This window comes from Cetorhinus maximus, chromosome 14, assembly GCF_964194155.1.
Source record: "Cetorhinus maximus chromosome 14, sCetMax3.hap1.1, whole genome shotgun sequence".
In the NCBI taxonomy this organism is placed as follows: domain Eukaryota; kingdom Metazoa; phylum Chordata; class Chondrichthyes; order Lamniformes; family Cetorhinidae; genus Cetorhinus; species Cetorhinus maximus.
The window spans coordinates 577,244-603,676 of NC_135892.1; the positions used below are offsets into that span (position 1 = coordinate 577,244).

Sequence of the window (26,433 nt, forward strand, 5' to 3'; positions counted from 1 at the left end):
CACACGACTGGAGGCAATTATTTGACAGATCAAATCACTTAAAACTGTAAAGTGCATTAATGACCACTAACTTGATTAAAATCCTATGATGAAAATCATATTTCTACATTATAAATTCCATTTCCAACAGTTATTTCCCTCATTTTCTCATAAACCTTTGTAGCGTGAAGTTAATAGGAATACTCTGAGGATCAATGTAACATTTTAAACCAAAATAAAAACATTGAGAGAATTTGGAAAATTATGAAACCATGGCAGTTTTCCTCTTCTACGTAATGTCCAGGACAGATGAACGTTGATGGTTAAATAGTTTTTCAAATTAAAATGTCAGTATTTAAACACTTTCTACAGCCTTACCACCTGAGCACATCGATATAAAATGCTCATAAAAAATTACACAAAATAAATACACAATAGCTTCAGCAGACTAGAACCATAGTATACAAATGAGAGTTCGATCTGCTTTCCCATGTTCAAGGTTCGACAGTATCCCAAGATGTACATTGCAGAATTATGTACCTACGAGTTACTGCAACTGGCAGTTCATTCCAGAATCTACCTTAAGCAATACCAATCAATAACATCAAGCTATATCGCTCCCTTGCAATAATATCCAGTCTGGTAAAGCAGAGTTGGAGCCTGTGCAGATAAATGCTTTAATACATTTTAGAAATATACCGGAGGTAGGAGAGCAACCTGAAAAATAGCTTTGATCAATAGGATTTCACCGAAGCTTAACACGAAAAATCTCCTTCCAGTTGTAAACATTCAACATTTGTAGAACAGCTCTTATTTAAGCTTCATTGATAATCTTTGCATTTAAGATTCGCTCTTTCATTAACCAGAATGTCAACTCCAGTCAAGGTAAAAGCCAAAAACTTTCCCCCTTTCTGGAAATCTTTGACATAGTTGACTAAATACTCTTCCAACATCTCTCCTCCACTGTCACATTTATTGGGACTTATCTATTGTTTCCTCTCTTACCTGTCTGACTGTAATCGAGAGCATCTCTAGCAGCGTCTTTCCCACCCTGAAACCTTCACCTCAAAATCGCCCAAGGATCTCTCCTTAACCCACTCAGCTTTATCACCAATATGCTGCTCCTTGGTGACATTCTTGCCCCTTTAATAGTTGTGTTGAAATCAGCTTTATACCTATGAAGCTAGCCAAATTTTTGGGCATCCTAAATGCACACTATTAAGATATATTCAATTTCTTCTTTTTGAAGAGCTGCATTTCTCACATCTGGAATGGGTCTAAATCCTAACCCTGGGTCAAATAATCCATGTCATTTGCCTCCTGCCAGGTCTACCTCATCTGAAATGGTTAGCCTATTCACAAAAGCAGGCACTAGCTAGTGACAGTGCTAAAAAAACTGCTTCATTTGTCACTTTTAGGTTCCAGGCATTAAAGCTGTCACATCTAGATAGAAATGTTTCTAATAAAATAAATCAATGTCAAATATTGTTTGATAACTCTCCTGTGAAAGACCATGGAACATTTTACTACATTAAAGGAGCTATATAAATAAAAGTTGTTGATGAATGTGATGTTGACAAGATGCACCAAAGCAGCTTGCCAAGACTTCTTCTAAGGCATCTCCCACATCTGTGACCTCTACCACCTAGGAGGGCAAGGGCCACAGAGTTTCGAAATACCATCACCTCTCTTCCAAGTCACACACCACCCTGACCTAAAACTGTATTGCCATTTCTTCATCGTCACAGGGGCAAAGTCCTGGAACTCCAATAACACTGTGGAGGCACCTTCACCACATGAACTGCAGCAGTTCAAGAAGGTGCCGCATCACCACTTTCTCAAAGGCAATAGATGCTGGCCCTGCCACATCCCATAAATGAACAAACAATGCTGAGCCATCTAGCTTATGCAAACTATTTTTTAAAAGGCAGAAATGAGCAAATATTCACTTCTAATAGTTACCAAATATTGTCCATTCATGTGTTTGCCTTTATTTTTTCCCTGCAAAGTTGAGATTATTGAATCAAACTAAATTGCTGTTTACAAACTTAATACAGTATGCAATTCACTTCTAAAACACAAAAGACAAAATAATTTATTTTTGAAATTGAAAATAAATTTCTAACAAATGTGATAAAATCAACACATTGTAATGGAAAAATCTTAATACGATCTCATTCTATCTCTACCAATGGGTAAATGGAAAATGTTATTATAGGCAATCATAGATGACAGTGGAAAAAAAGCTCATCGCTGCAGAGAGATAATTGAAGCGGTCCTTACTCACAACTAATCCTTCTTCAATTTGTACTGATTGCCAAATTGGGTCAACTTTCCTCACAAACCAGCCTAAAGCATGCAAGCAAAGCACTAGATACATCCAAGCTAAAAACAAACAATCGGAAGGAGAAGCAGTCCAAGGCGAGGTCACACCTTGATGAGAGGAAGGTGGCAGTGAGAGGGAAGGACCTTGGCTGGGAGGAAGTGGAGGTAGGAGGTATCTAACAGGAGCAGTTAGTCTGAGACAGGGACCAAGGCTAGTGAAAGACTTGGAGGGTTGGGTTAAATTAACTTTCCACATAATGCCATTTCATCCAGTATCTGACACAGACTTGAGGGTATTTTACTTCCAAAGTTAGCTATGCTAAGAGAGGAGTCTTGAGGAGTGATAAAGGCAAATAAGGTATAAAGTTTAGTTTTAGTGGAAGTTCAGCCTCAAGGTGCAGGTGACCTAAAATTATTTAATTTTTCTTCAAGGGAAGATAGCTTTATTTGGTATGGGGGAGGGCCAGCAGTATGTATGGTATTTTTATAATGAAGGGAATTCCTGGGGAATGCTACTTGTGTGGGATGATCATATATATGTGAAACATCTCCAACCATTTTATCTCAAACTCAATGCTTTTAAGCTTCAGACACAACTTGCATACTAAATTCCTGGGACACACATTTTAGGTGGTGACTCCCCAGGAGTGTGTTAGAATCCATGATATCTTTCAAAGGGAAGTAGATCCCTGAAAACATACATTTCAAAGGATATGGGGAAATAGCAGGGGAATAGGGGTAAAGTGGAAAGCTTTATGAAAGAGTCAGCCCAGGCACACTAGGCTTCCTTCTTTGCTGTAACATTCATCGAACCTACATCACAGATAACACACAAACATTTAATTTATTCTGAGAATAGCAAATATTCTCAATCTGAAAGAACTAAACCATATCTATAATTTTCTAAGTGCATTAGGGAAATTAAGAATTGAAACAAATAAGGTATAAAAAGACAGATTTTAAGATTCACAAAGTGAAACTGGAAACCAAAATGGCAAAGGCAATACTTAAAAATTAAAACAAAACTATTTCAGGCCTTATAAATTCAAAGGGCCAGATTTTAGATTGACAATGATGGCGAGGCTAACAGTAATCACCAGTTACCCACGAAACATGGCATAAAAACATTGGACTTGTGTATTCAGGCACATGTGATTTTATAACAGCATGATTAGTCATAATTACTGCCAAACAAGCTCTCTGGCCCAGGAAATTTAATTTTACAAGTGTAGAGTCTCAGAATTTAACTAACATTAGAGATTTAAAAATTTTTTTTTTCACATTTTCGATCTCTCTTTCTGAATCACACCTGTATTTTCCAATCTTTAATTTGCTTTCTGTACATGATTTGAATCTAATTTATAACTCCTGGTTGATGCTTCCTGGTTTAAACTCTATGGATAGAATTTTCTCTAAACAGACCTACACATAATAGGGAGGTTAGTAGGAGTCAGGAATCAGTTTGAAGCAGGCTTTACCATGGCTCAGTTAAAAAGAGAAGACTTTCCTCGGCATTAGTATCCCGCTTCTGAATTTCCAGGTGAAAGAGGTCGGGCAGAATCTTTCAGGAAGGATTTCTAGTTAAAGGGACCTCAGTATGGGTCAGGGTGGCTGAACTATACAATGATTTGAGGTTTCAGCAGCCACAAGGATAAAAAAAGAGGCCTGGAAAGGGTGCACCCCACAGCTCTGACTCTTACCTGGATGTTCTGTTGTTGGATCTGAGGGAATGGACAGCAGGGAGAGACAAGCCTCTCAAACACAACAGGGGTGGATGGAAGTGGCCAAGAAAGTGAGCAGCCAAAGTCACTGGCATAACAACTTGAGGTGCCATGCTCCAATCTGATTTTCCAGTATTTTCCTGCGCAACAGTCAGACCAACATACTTTTAACTCCATTCATATCTCTCTCTCTCCAGACACCTCCTCACATCCCCAACTGAACAGCCAACACTTGGCACATAACTCATCTTTGAGTCATTTCACACCTATACCTCGCTGTCACCCTCCACACAGGTTGTTCTTCTCTCCTGTCCATGTAATGCATTTCTCACATTCAAAACTCTGTTTTCCCTCCTTACAGGAGGGGACAGCACAGGACTCCAGGGAGAAACTAAGAATCAGGCTGGGAGAGGCCTCCAGTGCTAAGCACATTCACAGCCACTGGGCTGGTCGATTGGGAAGATTTTGCTGTTCCAGGAGGTTGCAAATATCAGAAACAACTTGCTGTAAAAGCCCAAGTCTCTTGAGGCACTGAGGCTCACATTTTGATAGAACAGATCCTCTGCCTGAAAACCTTGAAAGCTAAACTTGCAGTTAACAGCTGAAAGAATGACACAAGAAGATTTCACATTTTAAGATGCTTATTGGAACAAAAGACTAAAAGCACTATCTCTGTTCTCTGTAGGGCAACTCATAATTTAAACCACAGAAAGGAATACCACCCCCCAACCTTAACTTTAGTCCAACCGAAAAAACATATATCACAAGTATATATTACACTGTCCTTTAAGTAGACATATAATTCTCCAAGAATCAGTCCAAAAGGATTCTTAGCTCCCAAGGATTTACTTCTTTTCCTTTCTTAATCTGGTAACCTCTAACTCCTTCACAGTGAGTGTATTACTGGACATCCTCCTAGCACTAACTCGACAAATCTCCCAGCTTTGTTTTAACTCATGATTTTTCTCTTTTCAATCTAAGCGCCAGCTTCTAATTGCATTCTGGAGCTGTGAACCATGGAAATTTTCAGCCTCTACCTGCTCTCTCTCCCCTAGACCCTGGAAGACTAACCTCTCTGTGATATTCAGTAATATTTTAGGAAAGCCTGTAGCCCGATATCACAATGGCTTCCTCTGTACCTTTCCCATCTCGAAGCCCGTCACCATGGCAATGTGAATTACATGGGCCTTGCATCCGGGTAGAGAAGCTGATAAACTTTTATTTTGGAAGTAAATGGACGGTTTAAAGCACAACTTTACAATCCAAAATTCTCAACCCTTTTCGGGGATTTTGAAGACTCTCAGTCTATCCACCATTAGTGCACAAGCTGCTGCCATTTATCCAAGTGTAAACACCTTGCACCTTCTTCCCAGTAAAACAATCTGGGCTCCCTTTAATCTCTAACAATCAAACCACCCAGGCTTGCTGTCAGACAGACTCCAAAACAAGTCAAATGACCCCCTTCATTTTACCCCAAATTAAAGGCAAATACCAAAACATATTAATCTTATAAACCTCATCATTGTAACAGTATACAATCGCTCTGTCCTGAGGAGAGGCTTGGGGCTGGTGCTGCTGCTGGCATTGCTCTTCTGGTCCCTCGTGAGAGGTTCAAGGTAAAGCTGCATAGGCTACTTCCATGAAACAGTGAAGGTTGACAGCAGGGAAGTGCAGGTCGAGGTGACTGAAGTCTAAGACAGGGGAACTGACTGAAATCAGCTATCAAGCAGAGGAGAGCACACTCAGTCAAACTGCTGCGAGCACAAGCCTCACACCGAGGCAAGTCTGCAGCGGCTCAGTTCACTGTTTGAAGAACTTCTAGCTTGTCACTTATATTGAACAAGCATTCTCCTGCTGTGCTCTTGTCTGGTTGGTCCCGGTGACCCACACAGCTTGGGAAACTAGTGCACTGGCTGTTAAAGGCAGATATTTGGGTTAAGTGCTGAGTTAATTAGGGCTTTTTACTTACTTAACCGCGGGGGTTTCCAGCTCGCCTGCGAACCCATGTAAATTAAACTCAAAAGTGGGTGGATCACCAAAAGTGGGATGCCACGTTTTGGAGCTTTAACACCCTTCCCACCGCTGCACTGTGTTAGCAACTGGGCCCCCTTAGTTAAAGTTCTGCTGTGTGTCTCTTAGTGAGGATTATTCAATCATATTAGTTGAAAGCCTCGTCATTTTTTGTCCTGCTTACTCATATCACAGATCCCCTATAGAAGGCCCGCTCACCCCCACTCCCAAACAATACGCTCAATGACATCAAGTCTCCGCTCAAAAGCCTGCGAAAACTCTGTGGTCAGTTGTCAGTGTAGTGAGCAATGAGTCCCGTTCCTTTGTCACTGACTGCAAAATTCAGGTCAATAACTTTAATGAATGCATGAGTGAATTTCCCATTGCCATGTGTCAGGGTGAGTCCAAGCAAACATTTGTTTTTACCTTTATTTTTGTCAGTGCTTTTCTCTTTTTCTTTTCTTTGGCCTTTATTAACTTCTCTCTCTCTCTATATCTCTCTGTTTGTTACTCTTTCTCTTCTCTCGTAGGTCTCTGTTGTATTTCAGTTCTCAAACTGTTCATTTTCAGGGTTGTATGTTTTCAAAGTTATTAGTCAGGTGGATCCATTTGTGGTTCAGTTCAGATGGGAGGTTAGAATGCTAAGTGTGAAACAGGAACCAAATCAGCTTTGAACCCACCCACTTCTGCTTTTAATGGAAGGAGGATGATGGGCAGATGACCAATGTGCTCTCAGGAGGCAGGTCAGATATCAAGACCTTTAAAAGAAGCAACAAACCTTAACTTGAACAAGGTTTAATTTTTAAGCATTGTGGGTCAGGTGGTCAGGTTTCCCAAGCCTCAGGAAACACGGCAACTAAAAAGCAGAAAGAGCTGGATCCATGAGGTAAGTGGCCTTTCAGCATTGCTTATGGGCCAGGAGTAAGTGTGTTCCTGCAGGAATTAAAAACAAAGTGCTCGAAGAACATAGCAAGCCTGGTAGCATCTGTGGAGAGAGAAGAGAGTTAACATTTCGAGTCCAACATGACTCTTCTTCAGAACTCAACTTGAAACGTTAATTCTGCTTCTCTCCCCACAGATGCTGCTGGACCTGCTGAGTTTTTCCAGCACTTTGTTTTTATTTTAGATCTCCAGCATCCACAATATTTTGCTTTTGTTTCAGTGTTCCTCCAGGCTCTGGCTTACCTGTAAACTCCCCTATGATCATTCCAACCCACTCTACTTCCACACTACCCCCCCAAACCCATCCTGCCCAGGATTTTGAACTCTCCAACAAAGCCCCCATCTCTCTTCCATCGGATCCCCAGCCACTCCCAGATCGCCCCAACTGTGATCTTCCCTGACCACCTTTTGTACCAGTGGTCACCCCCATCCCCAATCAGATGTCCTCTTTAAACTCATGTCTCAAAGGAGGAGGAAAGGGGGCAGCATTTTACTTATAATCCTACAGCAAAACACTAGAGAGAGTGAATCAGAAACTCAGGCTTCCCGCTAGCTAGAGAGCCAAAAAGGGGTAATGAAAATATGAACCTGCCCAGCAATGTAACTTTTCAAATTGTTAGTTTGAAAGAAAGGAAATGCCAAAGAAAGTCAGCCCACAAAATGAACACAGCATGTGGCTTACTAATTTTACCTAGTCTTCAAGGAGAGAAATGAGCTGAAGCTGAGCTAGTAGAATTGCTTTTAATGTTACTCCATATATTCACTTGCTACTACGTAATAAAACAGCTTAACAATTAATATCTTATCAAGTGTTTTAAAGCCCTCATGCAAAAAAATTGGAGAAGTGCAATTGCACTTGAGGCACACCTAATATCCAGTTCAGGTCAGAGGGCAGTCCTACCATTATGCTCAAGATTTGTTACTGTATAGATTGATACTTGGAAGTACAGGCACACCAATGAACACAAAATACTTTGTAAGACTGAATGTACCAGAGGGAAAGCTCAATGCAAATCCTAAACTTCTAACATCCCATTTGTGCAAAGGAGTTCAATCCTGCTACCCAGTTACTGAGTAATGTTGTTTCAAAAGAGGGAAGAGCAAGGGGGCATCATTCCCTCTAAGTTGCGCTGCACAACAATTGGAAATGTGCTGTGCAGAGGACAGACAAGCAGCAGTCCCTTTAATATATATCCACGCGTGATTGCGCAGCAATCTTAAAAGGGACAGTGCAGCGCAGCAAACAGGCCATGCACAACACAAGGGCATTCGAGGGAACATTGGAAGAGGGTCACCGAATTTTACAAATCTTGATGTTAAATCTAGAGTGGAGTTTCGATATTATGGAACTCCCACAGGGTCCAACAAAACTTTGATATTTCTATATATGGAGATTTTGTTCCTTGCACAGCCCTGCTCTTCTGGTCTCTTATTCTCACTTATCTGCCTTTTTCGAGCCTGTTCCAACATCCATACTGTGGTAGCCCTTCAACTTCTAACACCAATCTGCTGATCTCCTGCTCTATTATTTGTCCCCTAGTTAGAACACAATTCCTACTTCAACATATACATTTATATAGCACCTTTAATGTAGTAAAGCATCACACGACGCTTCACAGGAGCATCAACAAACAAAATTTGGCACCAAGCCACATAAGGAAATCTTTGGACAGGTGGGCAAAAGTTTGGTCAAAGAGATAGGTTTTAAGCAGCTCCAAAAGGGAATTCAGAGCTTAGAGGCTTGGCAGCTGAATGTACAGTTGCTAAAGGAGCAGTGACGAAAACTGAAGTTGTGCAAGAAGCTAGAACTGGAAGAAGGTTTTAGGGCTCAGATGGGTTATAGTAAAAGCCATTGAAAGATTCAATCACTGGATGAGAATTTAAATTGGAGCACTGCTGGACTAAGAGCCATTGTGGGTCAGTGAACAGAGTGGGTGGTGGGTGAACAGTGCTTAGTGCAAGTTAAGGTACAGGCAGGTGGGCTTGGGTCAGCTCAATCATACGGAGGGTGAAAGGTGAGAGGCCAGACAGGAGAATAATAGAATATTCAAGTCTGGAGGTAACATGAATGAGGGTTTCAGCAGCATATGAGCTTAGGCAGGGACAGATATGGGCAAGAAACAAATGCTAATAACAGAGAGGATAGGGGCCAAAAGCTCAGCTCAGGATCCAATCAGACAGTGAGATTGCAAACAGCCTGGTTCAGTCTGGGACAGAGGTGGAGGATGGAATCAGTAGCAGGAATCAGTGCCTAAGAATGGAGTTTATGACCAAAGAATGTCTTCCCAATATTTAACTAGCAGAAATTTCTGCTCATCTACTGAATGTTGGACAAGCAATGAGACAAATCAAAGTCAGTGGACGTAGTGTGGTAGAGCTAGGTGTCGTCAGCAAATATGTTGGATGAGTGTTTCTGGAGGGCAGCATGTAGATAAGAAACAGGAGGGTGCCAAAAATAGATTCTTGGGGGATTCTGGAGGTAACAGAACAAGAGCAGATACAGAGCCATTACAGAAGATTCTCTGGCTACAACCGATGGAGGAGAGGCATTGGAGGAGGATTGTGTGGTCAGCCTTATCAAATGCTGCAGATATACCAATGAAATATTTGACGTATAAATATTTTGAAGTTTGTCAACTAAAATGGGGAGGCTGTTCCTCCATTGAAGTAAATTATTTCCAATACTGTAAAAAAAAAGTTAATAAAATGGAATTCTAAAAATTGCGAGAATCATGCGAGATATGCATGTACTCTTCGGCTTGTAGCCTATTTAGTCACAGTAACATAAATTAATTTGTCTGTAACACTAATTAAGATTGTAGTCAAAATTTTTGGCTCAGCAATTTTCTCTCTGTTCCAGTCAGTTAACCTGCATTACCTTGATATCTTCATTCCCTGTTATGATGTCAGTAGCACCAGTTACAGGCTGTAGCAGTGACATCTGTTGGTACAGATTAGGAAAACAGACCAGAGATCCAAGGAGAATTTGTGCTTCATAACGTGGGGCCTATACAATGTACAAGAAGACATTTTTAAACAAACAGCAGAATACTTTGGTGGAACAGAACATAGATCCCTGTGCACATCTCATTCCCCAATCAGTATTTCAGTCTGAACACTGGTGACAAAGATGGTTCCACTGGGGAGTGCAGCCAGAGCAAGTCCACATCATGGTGGCTGGCTTAGTGGCTTAGCTGTACAGGGGAGTGGCGGGGGGGGAGGAAGAGGAAGGTTGGGAAAGCAATAGTAGTAGGGAACCTATAATTAGGGGAGCAAACAGGCATTTCTACAGCCACAGAGGGGAAACTGGTGCCAACAACATAGGTAGAAAGAGGGATGAGGTCCTGTCGGCAGAGTTTTGGGAGCTAGGAAAGAAGCTAACAAGCAAGATCTCAAAAGGTAGTAATCTCCAGATTACGGCTGGTGCCACAGGTCAGATAGCATACAAATGGGAAGATACAGCAGGCGAATGTGTGGCTGGACAGATGGCGCAGGAGGAAGGGCTTTAGATTCTTATGACATTGGGGCAAGTTCTGCAGGAGATAGGACCCCCACAGGCTGCAGGGATTGCACCTGAACGGAGGCAGGTTCAATACCCTTGCAGGTTTGTTACTGTTGTTGGGGAGGGTTTAAATTAACTTGGCAGGGGATGGGAATCAAGAGATAACATTAGAAAGGGAAAACAAGGTGCACAAATAATTGCAAAAGACTTATAGTAACTTATAGCAAAGAATGAGATAGCAAGCATTAAGTAGGGTCAGTGCAAGAGGAAACACAATCAGGTCTAAATTAGGTTCACTGTGCATCATGTGAATGCACAGAGTAAACTGCACGCGCACACATATAGTGAAGTGGGAATATGATGTTGTGCTCTAACAGAGACCTGGCTCAAAAAAAGCAGAGGACTGGGTACTAAATCTTGTTGGATACAAGGTATTCAGGAAAGAAAGGGGAGAAAAGAAAGGAGGGGTGATGGTATTGATAAAGGACAGTATTACAATGCTGGAGACAGAAAGAGAGAGAATGTTCTAGAGGGATCAAGGGCAGAATATATTTGGTTAGAGCTAAGGAAAAATAGGGGTGCCATTACACTACTGGTTGTATTCTATAGGCCACTAACTAGTGGGAAAGATATAAAGATATAAATTCGCAAGGAAATTACAAAGAGGTGCAAAAAGCATATCATAGTTATAATGGGTGGGTGACTTTAATTATCCTATATAGACTGGGGTAGTTATAGTGTAAAGGGCAGGGAGAAAGAGGAGTTTCAGAAGTGTGTTCAGGAGAATCTTCTGGATCAGTATGTTTCCGGTGCAATGGGGAAAGAGGCATTGTTGGATCTGGTTCTAGGAAATAAAGTGGGTCAAGTAGTTCAAGTGTCAGTCAGGATACATTTAGGAGATGGTGATCATAGTACCATAAGGTTTTAAGTTACCTATGGAAAAGGACAAGGAGCAGCCAAGTGTAAATGCTACAAAACTATCATATTTTTCATAATAGTATTGTGGGATATTATAAGGTAGGTTTATGGTTGAGAGTGTGGATGGTTCTGTCTGTGTGACTGATTTAATTGAATTAGAGTCAGATAGACCGCAAGTTGAAATTGTCAGAAAAGTCAGGTGTAAAAAAGGGTATTTGAAATGGTAATGAGTGAGCTAGAGCCTGAGTCAGTAGATTACGTATGAAGGAAAGTTGCATTTTAAGATAAGTGTAAAAGTGGTTGGGTTTCAAAGGGATGGTAGGATGTTTAAAACTAACAAGGTAAGCAATGCCAAGCAGTGTGTTTATTTTTCCCCAAAGGTACTGACCATATTGGCAACATGAAAGATTTTTATATTATGGGAAAAGTAAATTTTCGAAGGCATATAGAACAATGGGGTTTTACATATTGAAGAGAAAGAAACATATATAAAGAAGGATGGAAGGTTATGTAGGGATGTGGCCATATAACATCTTGAAAGGTACACCGTGTAAAGCAGCCTTGGGGAACAGGCACCAGCCACTTTTGCAGTTCTGCTGTGTCTAGTAACTAAAGTTGTATTAAAAGCCTTTGGAATTCCACTGTTGAGTGGGTGCTGTGGTAACCTTGCTGGATTATTTAAATTTAAAATCTATTTTGGGCTGTTGCCTTAAAGTGGGTGTGTAGTTGGGAGTCACATTAATTAGGAATTTTGGGATTTGTTATAGTATGAAGTAACTGTAATCTTATGTGTTTGAATTCTTTTCTTTTGTTAATAAATATTTTAATTTAATTTTTAAAATCACTAAAGGTGGACTCATTACTTCTGAATTCAGTGCACAAATCTTTTTGAAATAAATATAAATTGCAAAACCTTTGTGATAGCATGGCCAAGTTTCCCTTGTGGATTTGGTCCACCTGGCACATATCATCTGCCACATCATAACATAAAAAGAATTAATTGGAGGGTCGTTATTTTCAATGGGGTGAGAACAGGTCTGGTCCAGGTAAATTGGAACAAAGGCTGGCAGGCAAAACTGTAATGGAACAATGACTGCCTTTAAAGAAGAGATGGTTCGGGTACAGTCGAGGTGCATTTGAACGAGGAAGAAAGGTAGGACAAACAAAGCCAGAGTCCCCTGGATGATGAAAGGGGTTAAGCGTAAGATGAAGCAGAAAAATGGCACATGTAACAGAAGTCAGGTTGATAAAACAAATACTGGGCTGAATATAGAAGGTTCAGAGGGGAACTGCAAAAGCAAATAAGAGAAGCAAAGGCAGAGTATGAGAAGAGACTGGCACCTAATATAAAAGGGAGTCCAAAAGTCTTTTACAGACATATAACTAGTAAAAGGGTGATAAAAGGAGGAGAGGAGCCGATTACAGACCAAAAGGAGATTTATATATGGAAGCAGGAAGCATGGCTGAGGTACAAAACGAATATTTTGCACCTGTTTTTGACAAAGAAGATGATGCTACCGAAGTCATAGTGAAAGAGTAGGTTGTTTAGACACTGTGTGGGCTAAAAATTGATAAAGAGGAGGTATTGAAAAGTAAGAGTGGAGATTACAGAGAAACTAATATTATAGTCCAATCCTCTTTAGTTGCAGGGATGGTACCAGAGGAGTGGAGAACTGCAAGTGTTATTCCCTTGTTTAAAAAATGGTGCAAGGATAAGTCCAGCAACTGCTGGCCAACCAGTTTGACCTCTGGTGAGAAAGCTTTTAGAAACAATAACCCAAGGCAGACACTTGGACAAATGTGAATTAATTAAGGAAAACCAGCATGAGTTTGTTTCGGGCACATTGTGTTTGACTAACTTGATTGAGTTTTTTGTTGAGGCAACAGAGACGGTTGATGAGGCTTATGCGGCTGATATGGTGTACATGGACTTCCAAAAGGCATCTGATAAAGTGCTACATAGAATCGTAGAACGGTTACTGCACATTCGGTCTGCCATGTCTGTGTTGGTTCTCTGAAAGAGCAATTCACCTGCAGCCCCTCCCCCACCTTCCTCCCCATAGCCTTACACATTCTTCCTTTTCAGGTGATAATCAGATAACTGGATTATTATCTTGAATGCCTCTGTTAAACCTGCCTCCACCGCAATCTCAGGCAGTGCATCCCAGATCCTAACCGCTTGCTGCGTGAAAAAGGTTTTTCCTCATGTTGCCATTGCTTCTTTTGCCAAATACCTTAATTCTGTGCCCTCTGGTTCTAGATTCTGCCACCAGTGGAAACTGTTTCTCCCTATTTACTCTGTCCAGGCCCCTCACTATTTTGAATATCTTTATCAAATTTTCTTCGAACCTTCCCTTCTCCAAGGAAAACAGTCCCAACTTCCCAATCTAAGTCACTGAAGTTCCTCATCCCTGGAATGGGCAGATGAAATTTAATGCTGAAAAACGTGAAGCGATACATTTTGGTGGGAAGAGTAAGAGGCGGCAATATAAAATAAAGGATACAATTCTGAAGTGGGTGCAGGAGCTGAGGTGCCTGGGGTCTATGTACACACTGTTGAAGGTGGTGATGGTGCAGGTTGTGAACGTGATTAATAAGGTATATGGGATGCTCGGCTTTATAAGTGGAAGCATAGAGTACAAAAACAATACATTAGAAGCATGTGAAAGCTTCAGAGAAGATTCAGAAAAGATTTACAAGAATGGTTCAAGGGATGAGGGACTTCAGTTACTAGGATATATTGGAGAAGTTGGGGCTGTTCTCCCAGAAGAGAAGGTTGAGAGGAAACTTGATAGAGAGGTTCAAACTCATGAGGGATCTGGACAGAGTAGATAGGGAGAAACTATTCTCATCGGTAGAAAGATCAACAACCAGAGGACACCAATTAAAGGTGAATGTCAGAAGAGCCAAATGCGACACGAGGATCTGTTAGGATCTGGAATGTACTGCCTGAGAGTTTGGAGGAGGAAGATTCAATCTTGGCTTTCAAATTGATATTGAATAATTAGCCGAGAAAAAATTTGCAGGGCTATGAGGAAAAGGTGGGTAAGTGTGGCCAGCAGAGGCATTCTTGCAGACAGCCAGCGTGGACATAACAGGCTGAATGGCCTCAATCAGTGCTGTAACTATACTAGGATTCTACAAATTCTAAATATTTGGGCTTCAGCATAATTATATTTAGAAATCTACAGCTGCTAAGATTTATAAATCACTTGCTTTCCCTGTAAGTGTAGCAGTATTACTGAATATATATATAGTCTTATTCTAGCCTTTTGATGAAACACCTTTACGCTTGTGCACTGTCACCCTCCAATTCACACATTTGCTGCCATGGTATCTGCTCTGAGCAATCTGTTTCACATTGCACTAATGAGCAAACACCTGTTAGAATGGAGAAATCCAAACCTTATTAACTGTTATTCAGTTCCAGTAGGCAGCATGGTCATACTCACATCCACCATGTCTGAGCTGAGGACTTGAGTTGCAACTGTGATGAAATCGCCCATCATCATGGTGAAACCAGGTAAACCAAGTAAGAAGAAGCGAGGTGAACAATGCTTAGTAAGCATGTTCAGCACATCCTAGTTTAGTCAAAGAAGAAAATAGGATTATTAGAAAAATAGAGTGATGAACAATTACGTCATGTGTATTTTGTTTAAAAAAAATCTAAGGAACTAATATTGAAAATGCATCCTGAAGCAAAGCAATACATTAAAGTATCATTAATTAGCTGAATCAAAAATAATAACTAAATAGTAGGAACGAATATTCTTCCGTTCAACAGTTAACAAGTATTTGCAATTACACAAGAAAGATTTTGACTTAGATCTCCCACATTAACAGAGAACATTGAGGCTTAGTTTGGCAAATTTGTATAAATTCACTAAAACTACATCCAAAAATGCAACACTTAAAATTAATTTCAAACGCCTCTATTCTTGATTTCAGTTAAGAGTCACAAAGATAATTAGCTTTTTTGCATTCCTTTTGACAGTTGGCATTTGAATACCTTCTGACAGTTAATATTTAAACCAGGTTGAATTATAGATTTCAAAACTAAACATTCTCAGATAGCAGATGGATTCTACTAATAAAACAAGTGCAAAACAAATGCTGACTGTAGGACAGAACAAAAGATCTACCTGTATGATAAAGAAGCTGATTAATTTGTCATTTTTACATCACACCTGTAATTACAAACACAGCTATGTATTGACCTGAACCATTGTTGTTGGATTTCTGGCATTAAGCAACATAGGAACAGATGGGAATCCATTTCTGTTGGCATATGCTGCTTTTTAAAAATGGATATCAGAAACCCAAGTTCTATAAAGGTGACAATAAGTCAATTTCCCAATGTAGATTATAAACAGGTTAGTTTAAGAAAAATCTTTTATTTCTAAATTAATTTGCGCCTCTCTTATGTATGTATATTGTACACACACAAAGATCAGCATCGCCAATGAGACTAGACACAACATAATATACAAACTACTGGTTTTAAAACTAAGATTTTTGTAATATGCCCAATATACAAAAATAAAGATAAACAAGAATGTCCTATAGTAAATTGTTAATTCCACAGAACTAGGAGCTTGGTATGAAACATGAAACAATTTGAAAGCTGTGGTTTTGCACTGTTCATGTTCCACTACACTATGACAACAGCAATTCACCGTATGATTTTGTTTAAACAAGTGTATTTTTGCAGTACTGCACTGGATTCAATTTTTAATTTTTTAAAAAGAGCTGCCTTTTCCATCAGTGCCAGTTTAAGCCCAACAAATACTCAGTGGACATGTATGAGAACCTATGCATGGAACACTGCCTTCTCCCATTTAATAGTCATGCAAGAAAACAATAAAATCAATAATCGTCACTCGCTCCATTTTTCCACCAAAAAGAAACTTGCACTGATTCATGAAGTACAATTGATGTATTGCTAAGAACTATGTACAATAGCTTGGATTGCAAGCCTATCTTATAAAATATATAAAATGCTTTCTTTAGATATATAGTTGGTGATCATTATATAACTAGATGAGAAAAGTTCTCCACCACATAAATTTAGAAAGTCAAACAGATTCCTGTGTATAAGCTCCATTCAGTTGTTAAAAAAGTCTTAAGAGATAGTCTTCTGTGAAGTCGAACCATCTGTTTATTGTGAGCTAGTGAACATAGTGTTTAGTTAGGTTTGGTTTAATCTCCCAAACGTCTTCTGCTTCTGTTATTCAAAATGAGCTTTCCTGATGCATAATGCCAATCATCTATGTAACGGACTCGGTCAGTGCTTGCTGACAAAACAGCAGTACTGTCTAGGCCTCTTTCCCCTCAGTACCATACTAATTAAAGATCTGCTGTGAATGGAAGGGATCCCAGCTGTTGCAAACTGTTGGTTGAAATTCTCAAAAGACAATTTCTTATTTTACACTAAATAAGAATTTTTACAACCTTGTGCCCTGGCTTTGAACCCCATCTCCTCTCCATCGCAAAGACCACCTACTTTCACCTCCACAATGTCGCTCATCCATTTCTCTGCCTCAGCCCATCTACTGATGAAAACTCCATCCATATTGTTACCACCCCCAGGCTCAACTATTCCAATGCTCTCTGAGTCAACACCCATCTTCCACCCTCCATAAACACGAGATTATTCAAAACTCTGCTGCCTGTATCCAAACTCACACAAAATCTCGTTCACTCATCACCCAATGCTCACCAGCCTACACTGGTTTCCAGTCCACCAAGCCTCAATCTTAAAATTTTTAACTGTATGTTCAAATCCCCTCACAGCCTTGCCTCTCTCCATCTCTCTAAGCTCCACCAGATTTACTACCCACCAAGATCTGTGTGCTCCTCCAACTCGTCTATTCCCCAATTTCTTTGCCTCACCACTGGCAACCATACGCTCTGCTATCTAGGCCCTAAGTTGTCATTTCTTCCTCAAACCTCTTTGCCTCTCTCCTCTTTTATGAGGCTATTTAAAACATTTCTTTGGCCAAGCTAATGTCTCCTCCTTTAGCTCATTGTCAACTTTTGTCCGATTACACTCCTATGAAGTGTCTTACGTTATTTTACTATGTTAAAGATGCTAGAACGAAGTTGTTGTCGAATGAACTGCAGACATTTGTCGGGATAGCACTGATTACCTCCACGATTCAGTGTTCAAAGGCTTCCAAAATACAGAACTTGCTTCTGAACAGAAAGTCTCCCTGACACGGTTGCGTCTGACAACACTGACAGACTTCGAAGCTTGGACCTTGATTAGTATGATTTAAATGTGTGGGTGACCAAGGAAATTAAAAGGAACTTTAAAAAAACAATTGTGCATAATTCATTTTAACCAAATTTTCACAAAGTAGTGCATTTTAAAAATAATTCATCAATTATAAATAATGATCTGAGACATCAATTTATACAGACATTGTTTTGTAACAGGACTAAATGGTATAAATACTTCCAGATGTTTATCAGTTTCAAACGAACATAGCTTTTACTCCCTTCATATATTTTGCACAAAGGAAGATGGTTGTGGTTGTTGGGGGTCAATCATCTCAGCTCCAGGACATCACTGCAGGAGTTCCTCAGGGTAGTGTCCTAAGCCCAACCATCTTCAATTGCTTCATCAATGACCTTCCTTCTGTCATAAAAGGTCAGAAGTGAGGATGTTTGTGGATGATTGCACAATGTTCACCACTCAGATACTGAAGCAGTCCATATCCAAATGCAGCAAGACCTGGGCAACATCCAGGCTTGGTCTGACAAGTGGCAGGTAACATTCATGCCACACAAGTGCCAGGCAAAGACCATCTCTAACAAGAGAGAATATAACCATCGTCCCTTGCCATTTAATGGCATTACCATTGTTGAACCCCCCACTAATATCCTGAGGGTTACCACCGGCCAAAAACTGAACTGGACAGCCATATAAATACTGTGGCTACAAGAGCAAGTCAAAGGCTAGGAATCCTGTGGCAAATAGCTCACCTCCTGACTCCCCAAAGCCTGTCCGCCATCTACAAGACACAAGGCAGGAGTGGGATGGAATGCTCTCCACTTGCCTGGATGAGTGCAGCTCCAATGACACCATCCAGGACAAAGCAGCCCACTTAATTGGCACCACATCCACAAACATTCACTTCCTCCACCACCAATGCACAGTGGCAGCAGTGTGTAGCATCCACAAGATGCACTACCGGAACTCAAGACTGCTTAGACAGCACCTTCCAAACCCACAACCACCACCATCTGGAAGGACAAGGGCAGCAGACACATGGGAACACCAACAGCTGGAAGTTCCCCTGCAAGCCACTCTTGGAAATATATCGCCGTTCCTTCATTGTCACTGGGTCAGAATCCTGGCACTCCATCCCTAACAGCACTGTGGGTGTATGTACACCACATGAACTGCAGCGGTTCAAGAGGGCAGCTCGCCACCACTTCCTCAAGGGCAATTAGGGGTGGGCAGTAAATGCCGGCCTTGCCAGCGACACACTCATTCCATGAACACATACAAAACAATTACAAGTTTTAACACAGGATAGCAAAGCATACCCAGTTGTTGGTAACCTAAATGTCAAATTCCAAAAGTTTCCTATGAATTTCTTATGAATTAATGTAAAATTCTACCAACAAATTACAGAAAGTAGTTACCAAAAATCAGTCAGAAAAAAAGAGCAAAAATCTTGTGTTGTTACTTTTTCAGTACCAGTGTTGCTCCTTCTTCAGCTTAGTGATGTTCTTTTTTTTAAAGGAGAAAGTGTAACTAATACTTAATACGCTAAAAATATCAAGGCAGGAAGAGCATTCAAAAAAGGGATATATATTGTAGCCTTAGCAAACAGATATTCCACAATTACTCTGGGTAGTATAACCTGTTAAACTTCAAACTCATCTGAAAGCCACAATCTGTATGGGAAAACTGCAAGATGAGAACATCTGCCCTTTATCAGCAGGATCATAAAAATCATCTAATTCAAATACAGGCATGTTTTTCTTCCCTTTTAAAGCACAGTTCAGTAAATATGAACTGCAGCAGGCTGCTTGCTACCTGGTAAATGAATCACTTTAATTGAATGCTTTGTACACAGTGCTAGCAGAAATGCAAGCAGTAGTGAAAACATATGGTGGTAGCAAAAAGCAGTTGGTGAGTGCACTTTGTTACTGCGACAATCCCTTCATTGCTGGATGACTGACTGTTGATGAACAAAATCTGCAAAATGATTTTGTTCACACTGTTAATTTTAAGTATTTTATTAGTGCGCCGTTTATTTCATTTAGGTGAAAAGAGTCAATGAAGTAGAAAAAAAGCACAGCTGTTTGTGTAATTAACAACCATGAAAACATGTATATGTATTTCTGGAAAAAATAGGCCTGCTCAAAGTTATTAAATGGTGTTAGAACTTGAGGGGAATAACAGTGAGTGGGTAGATGGGAGTTGAGGCTCTTCCTCACCAGGGGGAAAGTGAAGTGCGAAACAAGAGGAACAAGTAATTAAGGCAAAGTCTGGAAGGTTCTAGAGAAAGTAAGGGGCAAAGTTCTGTTGTGTTCTGACTCATCACCAATTTATTATTAAACACACAGTTCCATGTACAGTTGCGCCTGTAGTTTCTATAGAAGTTGATAAGTATTTCATCTAGAGTTGTCTGTGGGTTTTCATAATAGTACTGAAAAAAATACACACAATGTCTGAACTCTTCAGTTCTGCTTGTAACAAAATGATGAACCATTTTGCAGTAAATCATCTTACCTATAAAAAAAAACAAGTTTTTTTTAAAATACAAGGCACTTAGGAGCAGTGCTATTCTGTACAGAACACAGTTCGAATTGTGCTTCATTCTACCAACACAAGATATCTGCCATAACCTTGGATTTAGCAAATAAAAAAATCAGTTGATGAAATGGGCAACACCAATGCTAAAACTAGCAAAACATACTTTAATTCAAGCAATTATTACTTAAATTTCCAATAAAAAAGCAAAGTCCAAAATATATAGCTATATTTATTTCAGCATCAAGGCAGAATAAGCTTAATATCTCAATTTCAAGAAGGCAGCTCACCACCACTTCTCAAGGGCAACTAGGGATGGGCAATAAATGCTGGTCCAGCCAGCGAAGCCCACATCCCGAGAACAAATAGAAAAAAAAAATTAATTAATTGGTCATTTTGCTGCTCATATACTACCATTGTCCATTAAATGTAGCATTTTATATATACTGTACGATCAAAATATAGAAACAAGCAAACTAAATTTGTTGGCATACTCTTCTCATCCTTGAGGCCTACCTTCTTGCTCCCTTGATCCCATTCTCACGACACTCTTAACCACCTAACCCCTTCTCCTTGCCCCCACAGCAGCAAACATTCCAAACATTTCTTTCTGTTCAGGCATGGTCATTTACCCTTTTGAAATCCTTACATCTTCATCGAAAAACCCACCCTCAAAACCTTTGATCTTGTTAACCATTAGCTCAACCCCAACCTCCTAATCATTTGAAATTCCAGATTTGATTCCCTCTAATGAGTTTTGGTACATCAACAGCACGGAAACAGCCCTAACTAACATTACAAAAGAAACGTACAGTGGCCATTAGGCATAGTCCTCCTCATTCTCACGAATCTTGATACAGCCAATCGCATTATCTTCTGCCAATATTTCTCCTCTTTTATCCAGCTTGGTGGGACTGCCCTCACTTAGTTCCACTCTTGCACATCAGTTAATAGCCACAGCAATTCTAGTAATGGCTTCTTCTCTCACTCATGCAGTGTCACCTTAGGAGGCCTTCCAAAAATCTATCCTTAGCTCTTCCCTCTTCCTTATCTGCGTGCTGCCTGTCAGTGACATTATCCACAGATTTGGCAGCCAGCTATGCCTCGCCATCATGTTTCTTAACCTCCTCCACTACCTCTGTGCTTCCAGACGCTGTCTGACATCCAGTCTTGAATGAGCAGTAATGTTTTTCCAGTTACATATTAGTAAGATGGGAGCTAATATCGTCAGATCCCACCACCAACTCCAATCCTCCTTGTCCAACATCTCAGGCTGAATCAGATACTGTGCAATCTCAGTGTCCTGTTAAATCTTGAGCTGAATTTCCAACTCTATATCCTCTCCATCATAAAGAGCATATTTCCAAATCCATAATATCAACTACCGTGCTTCCCCCCCACCAACCCATTTGCTGCTGACAATTTCATCCATGCCTTTGTCACCTCCAGACTCAATTAATCCAACCGTCAGCCTCCTATCCTCTAAAAGGTTCAGGTGTAAAACTCTGTTTACAGCACTATATAACTAACAGTTGTTGTTGTCCCTCTACTTCAATGGTTTTCTGTCTCTTCATGCCTTGAATTTATAAGTCTCATCCTTGTTTTTAAATCCATTCATGGCCTTGGCCTGGTAATTTCTGTAATCTCCTCCGGCCTTCAAGCCTTTTGAGCATTACTCCTTTTTGCTCAACCATGGAAAGTTCTAAGCTTCAGTAGCATCATCTGCACCAAGTCAGTTAATATTCTCAGTATCTTTTTAGACTTTAAAAGCATAGATCTAGAAATTGGACTTAGTTTCATTCTGTCTTTGGTGTAAAACGGGCGTAACAAAGACTAATTTCAAGGACCAACATCTATGCCCTGTGGGTATCTGAAAGAGATCCAAATATTGGGCTAGCCTGTTTTTCAGGCATTCAGGGCAGCTGCCTTAAACAGGCGTTAGGCTCCTTTTATATGTTAATGAGGGACTTTACACCTGTTTTAGAAAACCTATTGAAAATTGAGCCTCCCTAAATGAAGCAGGGACTGGACTTGCTCCACTCAGGTTTCGCCACTGTGAATATGGACTTGCAAACAGTTTACCAAAAGGGCTAGTCAAAATATTTCTTCAATTTTCACATGAAGTCTGAAGAGCAGTCTTATTCCTTCCAGTTCCACACCAATCCTGAGGGCTGCAGCCAGCTGCAATCAGCACTCCCTCCATGATTTTCCTGCAGCTGAAAAAATACCTTTTTTTTTAAAACTCGCTTTCAACCGCTTGGATTTGAATGGCAGTGGATAATATCCACACTCAACTAAAGGGTCATATCCATACAAACAGATGGATTGCAAAACTTCATGTGTCACAGGACTGAATCACTATGATGCTATCTCTGCTGCCTCAGGCTAAGAAGGAGGTCAACAGTACAAAACTGAATTTGCTTTGCAGCATACAAACCAGCAGCTGCTTTAAATGGTAAGACAGCTTGCCTAGTTTTTAAAAAGCAAAGAGATGACACCACATTCTGTGGGACTTAACAGACAGAATTGTAAAAGCATCCCATCCATTATTGCACTTAATTACTGCACAGGTTTACATGTCTAGAATGACTACTTGCCTGAGGTACAAGAGGGATGTTACTGCTCAAGAATCTGTTCCCAACTATGAATTGTTGTCTTAAGAGGAAAGAGGATAGTTAGTCAAGAGAACCACTTCCTGCTTTCTTCCTCCCATTACTCCATAGAAAGGACTCTATTCTATTTGCACTTATAGTTTTTTTCTTTTCTAAAATATAAAGGTTCTTTTGAAAATCTTGCAATTTGTTAGTTAATAACTATATATTTAAAATTATCAAAAATATTAAAACTTTCAGTTTCATGAGGTCACTGCATGGTGTTCAGGGCAAAAAAAACTAGCCTCACTAGGATTCATTTTGTTACAGGAATTTCAGCTGCAACAAAATGAAACCTGGAAGCTAAACTATGTATTACACCAAAGATTATACAAAAGAATGGTTATACCCTTTCAAGTCATACTACACTTGCTCGGATGGGTAGTACAATTTAGCTGCCTGAAGACGCAATATCTCCTGGTACTGTAAACAGCAGCAATGCAACCTGAGAATATTGAATATGGCTCTAGCATATTCCCAGTTAAATTACTGAGGGCAACACATACTAAATATCCAAAATTCTGCTCGTGTGTGAGATTATGCAAAACTTTGATATCCTTATTCAAAATCCAATTTGTGTTTTGGATTATTTTTTTAAATAATGACTGTTATAACTATACACTTCGATTAACAGTGAACAAAAATATAAATCAACAAATTGACCAAAAATATCTGGCAATTATTTCATTATTCTTTTTCAAAACAATAAAATTCCAATAAGTTATTCTTTCGAGTAATACTTGCATTATTCACTTTGGAAATCTACTGACCACATGACAGATGGGAAAAGGGGGTCTTGACTTGTCATTGTAGTAATCATTTTCATTTTATCCAATTTTTGTCCATTCATAATGAAATAATGTATTATTTACTTATTACTACATTGAAGAACATGAGGATTAGGATGTTACATTATCTTTGTAGTATGAATGGAACTGAACTCCACTTGAAAAACTAGTACCATTAAAACCATAATCAATCTGACTTGTTTAATGGCTGCTGTGCAATTTGAGAGATCCAGCAATGCTTATAGAGCACTGCTGTTTTAATTCACACCCCTAAGTTTATTATTGGCAGTTACTCATTTACAATTAATTACTGGCTGTTGATACCTCAGCCATCTGGCACCCTCTGAAATGGTATTACTATCTAACAATTGCTACAGTGCTTAAACTAAGCTTTAAGACTTCTCTACAACATATGGGAATTTACAGCAAGTATGATGAATAGGATTGTGAATATTGCTTCAAATTAATCCAGGAAAAAGAGGATCAGAGGACATTAATTTAAAACAGATACTACGAAATACTTCTTTACTCAAAGAGTGATAAATGTTTGGAGCAATCTAACAGGCAGCATACGAAGAGGCAAAAATGTCAACATTCTTCAAAAGAGACTGCTATTATTAAAGAGTTAGGGTACTAGAGATTGTGTTCCGATGGTCTGAATGCCCTTTCCTCATCCATAACATTTCCTATGCTCTTAATTATAATTAGATAGGCTTGCTGACTACACCTAAAGCAAAAACAAAGGGTCAGACTTGAAATGTTAACTGTTTATATCTCCACAGATGCTGCCAGACATGCTAGGTATTTCCAGCATTTCTGTTTTTATCAGTAAGTAAGAGACCTTACTTCAAGATTTCATTAAATACCCTCAATTGTGAATACACTTCTATATGCACATAGTTTAGAGATTTTCAAGTTAAATGCTACAATGTATAAGGTACAAAATTCAGCATCCTTGCCATTATTAGAACACGTTTCCTATGATTGTTTTAGTAACATGCATTAGCCAAAACACAAGCTATTCTAGTAAAACCTTTAACAAAATGTCATATATTCTCATAAAATGAAAAATAATTTTGTATACCAGGAATAAAAGGTTGTGGTTGTGTGCGCCATCTGGGGGTAGAAATTAGCAAAACATCAGTGAGGGGATGTATGTGCAGTTAGTTGTGGTACAAATATGCATTAATTCACTTCACATGCTCTGTTTTGAAAAAACATTGATTGCAGCTAATCTATCAGATTTATTAATTTATAAAATAGGTAGAAATTGAAAACAAATGCTCAATAACTTAACCCTGCTTGTTCCTCTCCAGGAAGAGCAGTATATGAGACTTCCAAACCGAATTTTCCTTTGCAGTTTTCAAAATAACTTTTATTTATATAGCACCTTTTACAACCTCAGAAGTTGTAATGTATGCAATGCGGCAGCCAAATTGCATACAGCAAGATCCCACAAACATCAATGCAATAATAACCAAATAATCTGTTTTTTTAAGTGTTGTTGGAAGGATAAATATTGGCCAGGCAACCGGGAGGAATTCTCCAGGTCTTCTTCAAATATTGCCATGGAATCTTTACATCCATTTGAGAGGTCAGACAGGGACTCTGTTTAACATCTCTTCTGACTTGGCAGCATTCCCTCCCTACTGTACTGGCATGACAGCCTGCGCCAGTCTCCGGAGTGGGACATGAAACCACAAACTTTTGACTCAAAGACGAGTGCACTACCATTGAGCCACGAAAGGCGCTATATGTTGATAACCACAAATACGTATCTAAAAGTAGATAAGTGAGCTACATATTAAAGGCATAATCTAAGATACCACATAACACAATAAGCACAGAACTGAAGCGCCACAAAGCACACTTAGAAGTCTCAAGTGACGCTAAAGGTCCCACTCTCTACAGTAAATATTTAGAGCATTTGTTGATTAACTCATTTGAAAACATTTATATAAGAATGCTATTGAAGGTTCCAGGAAAAGGACAGGCTGAGATGATATACATAACACAAAGTTTTTGTACTGTTCCATTCCATGAGTGCTCTTCCCAAAGGCAGATCCTTGGCTTATTATCTGGTGATGCTTCATCCTGAGCCATTTTTCAGAAGCTCACTCTCATGCAGGGTGAGGAGGCAGGTCCCAAGGCTACCTCAGCCAGAATGGGAATTGAACCCACACTGTTGGCATTATTCAGAACTATATGCTAGCCATCTAGCCAACTGAGCTAACCAGCCACCTCTGTGCTGTTAAGGCAACAGAAATATCTCAGGAGGAAGGCAACAGGTACAAATCCCAATTTAATGTGTGCACTTTCCGTGGTTGCACAGTCAACGCCAGCATGTCCCATCCAACGCGCTTTACTATTTCAGAAATACATGCTTTCTCTTGGCGACATCATCCACAAACATGGGCTCTGTTTCTGTATGCACATCAATAAAAACCTCAGCTGTCACCGCTCAACCCCACAACATTTGCCAAACAGGCAAACATCAAGCTGCGGATGAATCACAACTTCTTCAAATTAAACATCAGGAAGAGCAAAGCTACTTTGCTTAGTTTCTTCCAGAATCTCTGCACTTCAGCACCAGTTCCATTCTGTCCTCTGACTGCTCAATCAACTGTGCACAACTGCACTATCCTGCTAACTTCAAGCTAAGCCAAATCCCACATTTACATAAGAGCTTATTTTCATCTGATATATTGTCTTTTCATTTCTCTATTTGCTTTTTATATACCATGAGCAAATGCAATCAAGCAAAATAAATCACTAAAGCAGCTACACGATCTCTTGCAAAGCTGTTCATATACTTTTATTATTGACT

General features: G+C 39.7%; 1 protein-coding gene across 5 annotated transcripts in view; it reads right to left on the bottom strand.

The window, feature by feature from the left end:
• Nucleotides 1–26,433, bottom strand: part of ralgapa2 (Ral GTPase activating protein catalytic subunit alpha 2) — a 515,740-nt gene that overhangs the window by 263,183 nt on the left and 226,124 nt on the right. For all 5 annotated transcript variants that reach the window (XM_078556382.1, XM_078556383.1, XM_078556384.1 and 2 more), the window contains exons 25-26: nt 14,850–14,978; nt 9,856–9,984 (exon numbers count right to left, since the gene is read on the bottom strand). In XM_078556382.1, the coding sequence (XP_078412508.1) occupies nt 9,856–9,984; nt 14,850–14,978 (258 nt within the window). The remainder of the gene's footprint in view (nt 1–9,855; nt 9,985–14,849; nt 14,979–26,433) is intronic.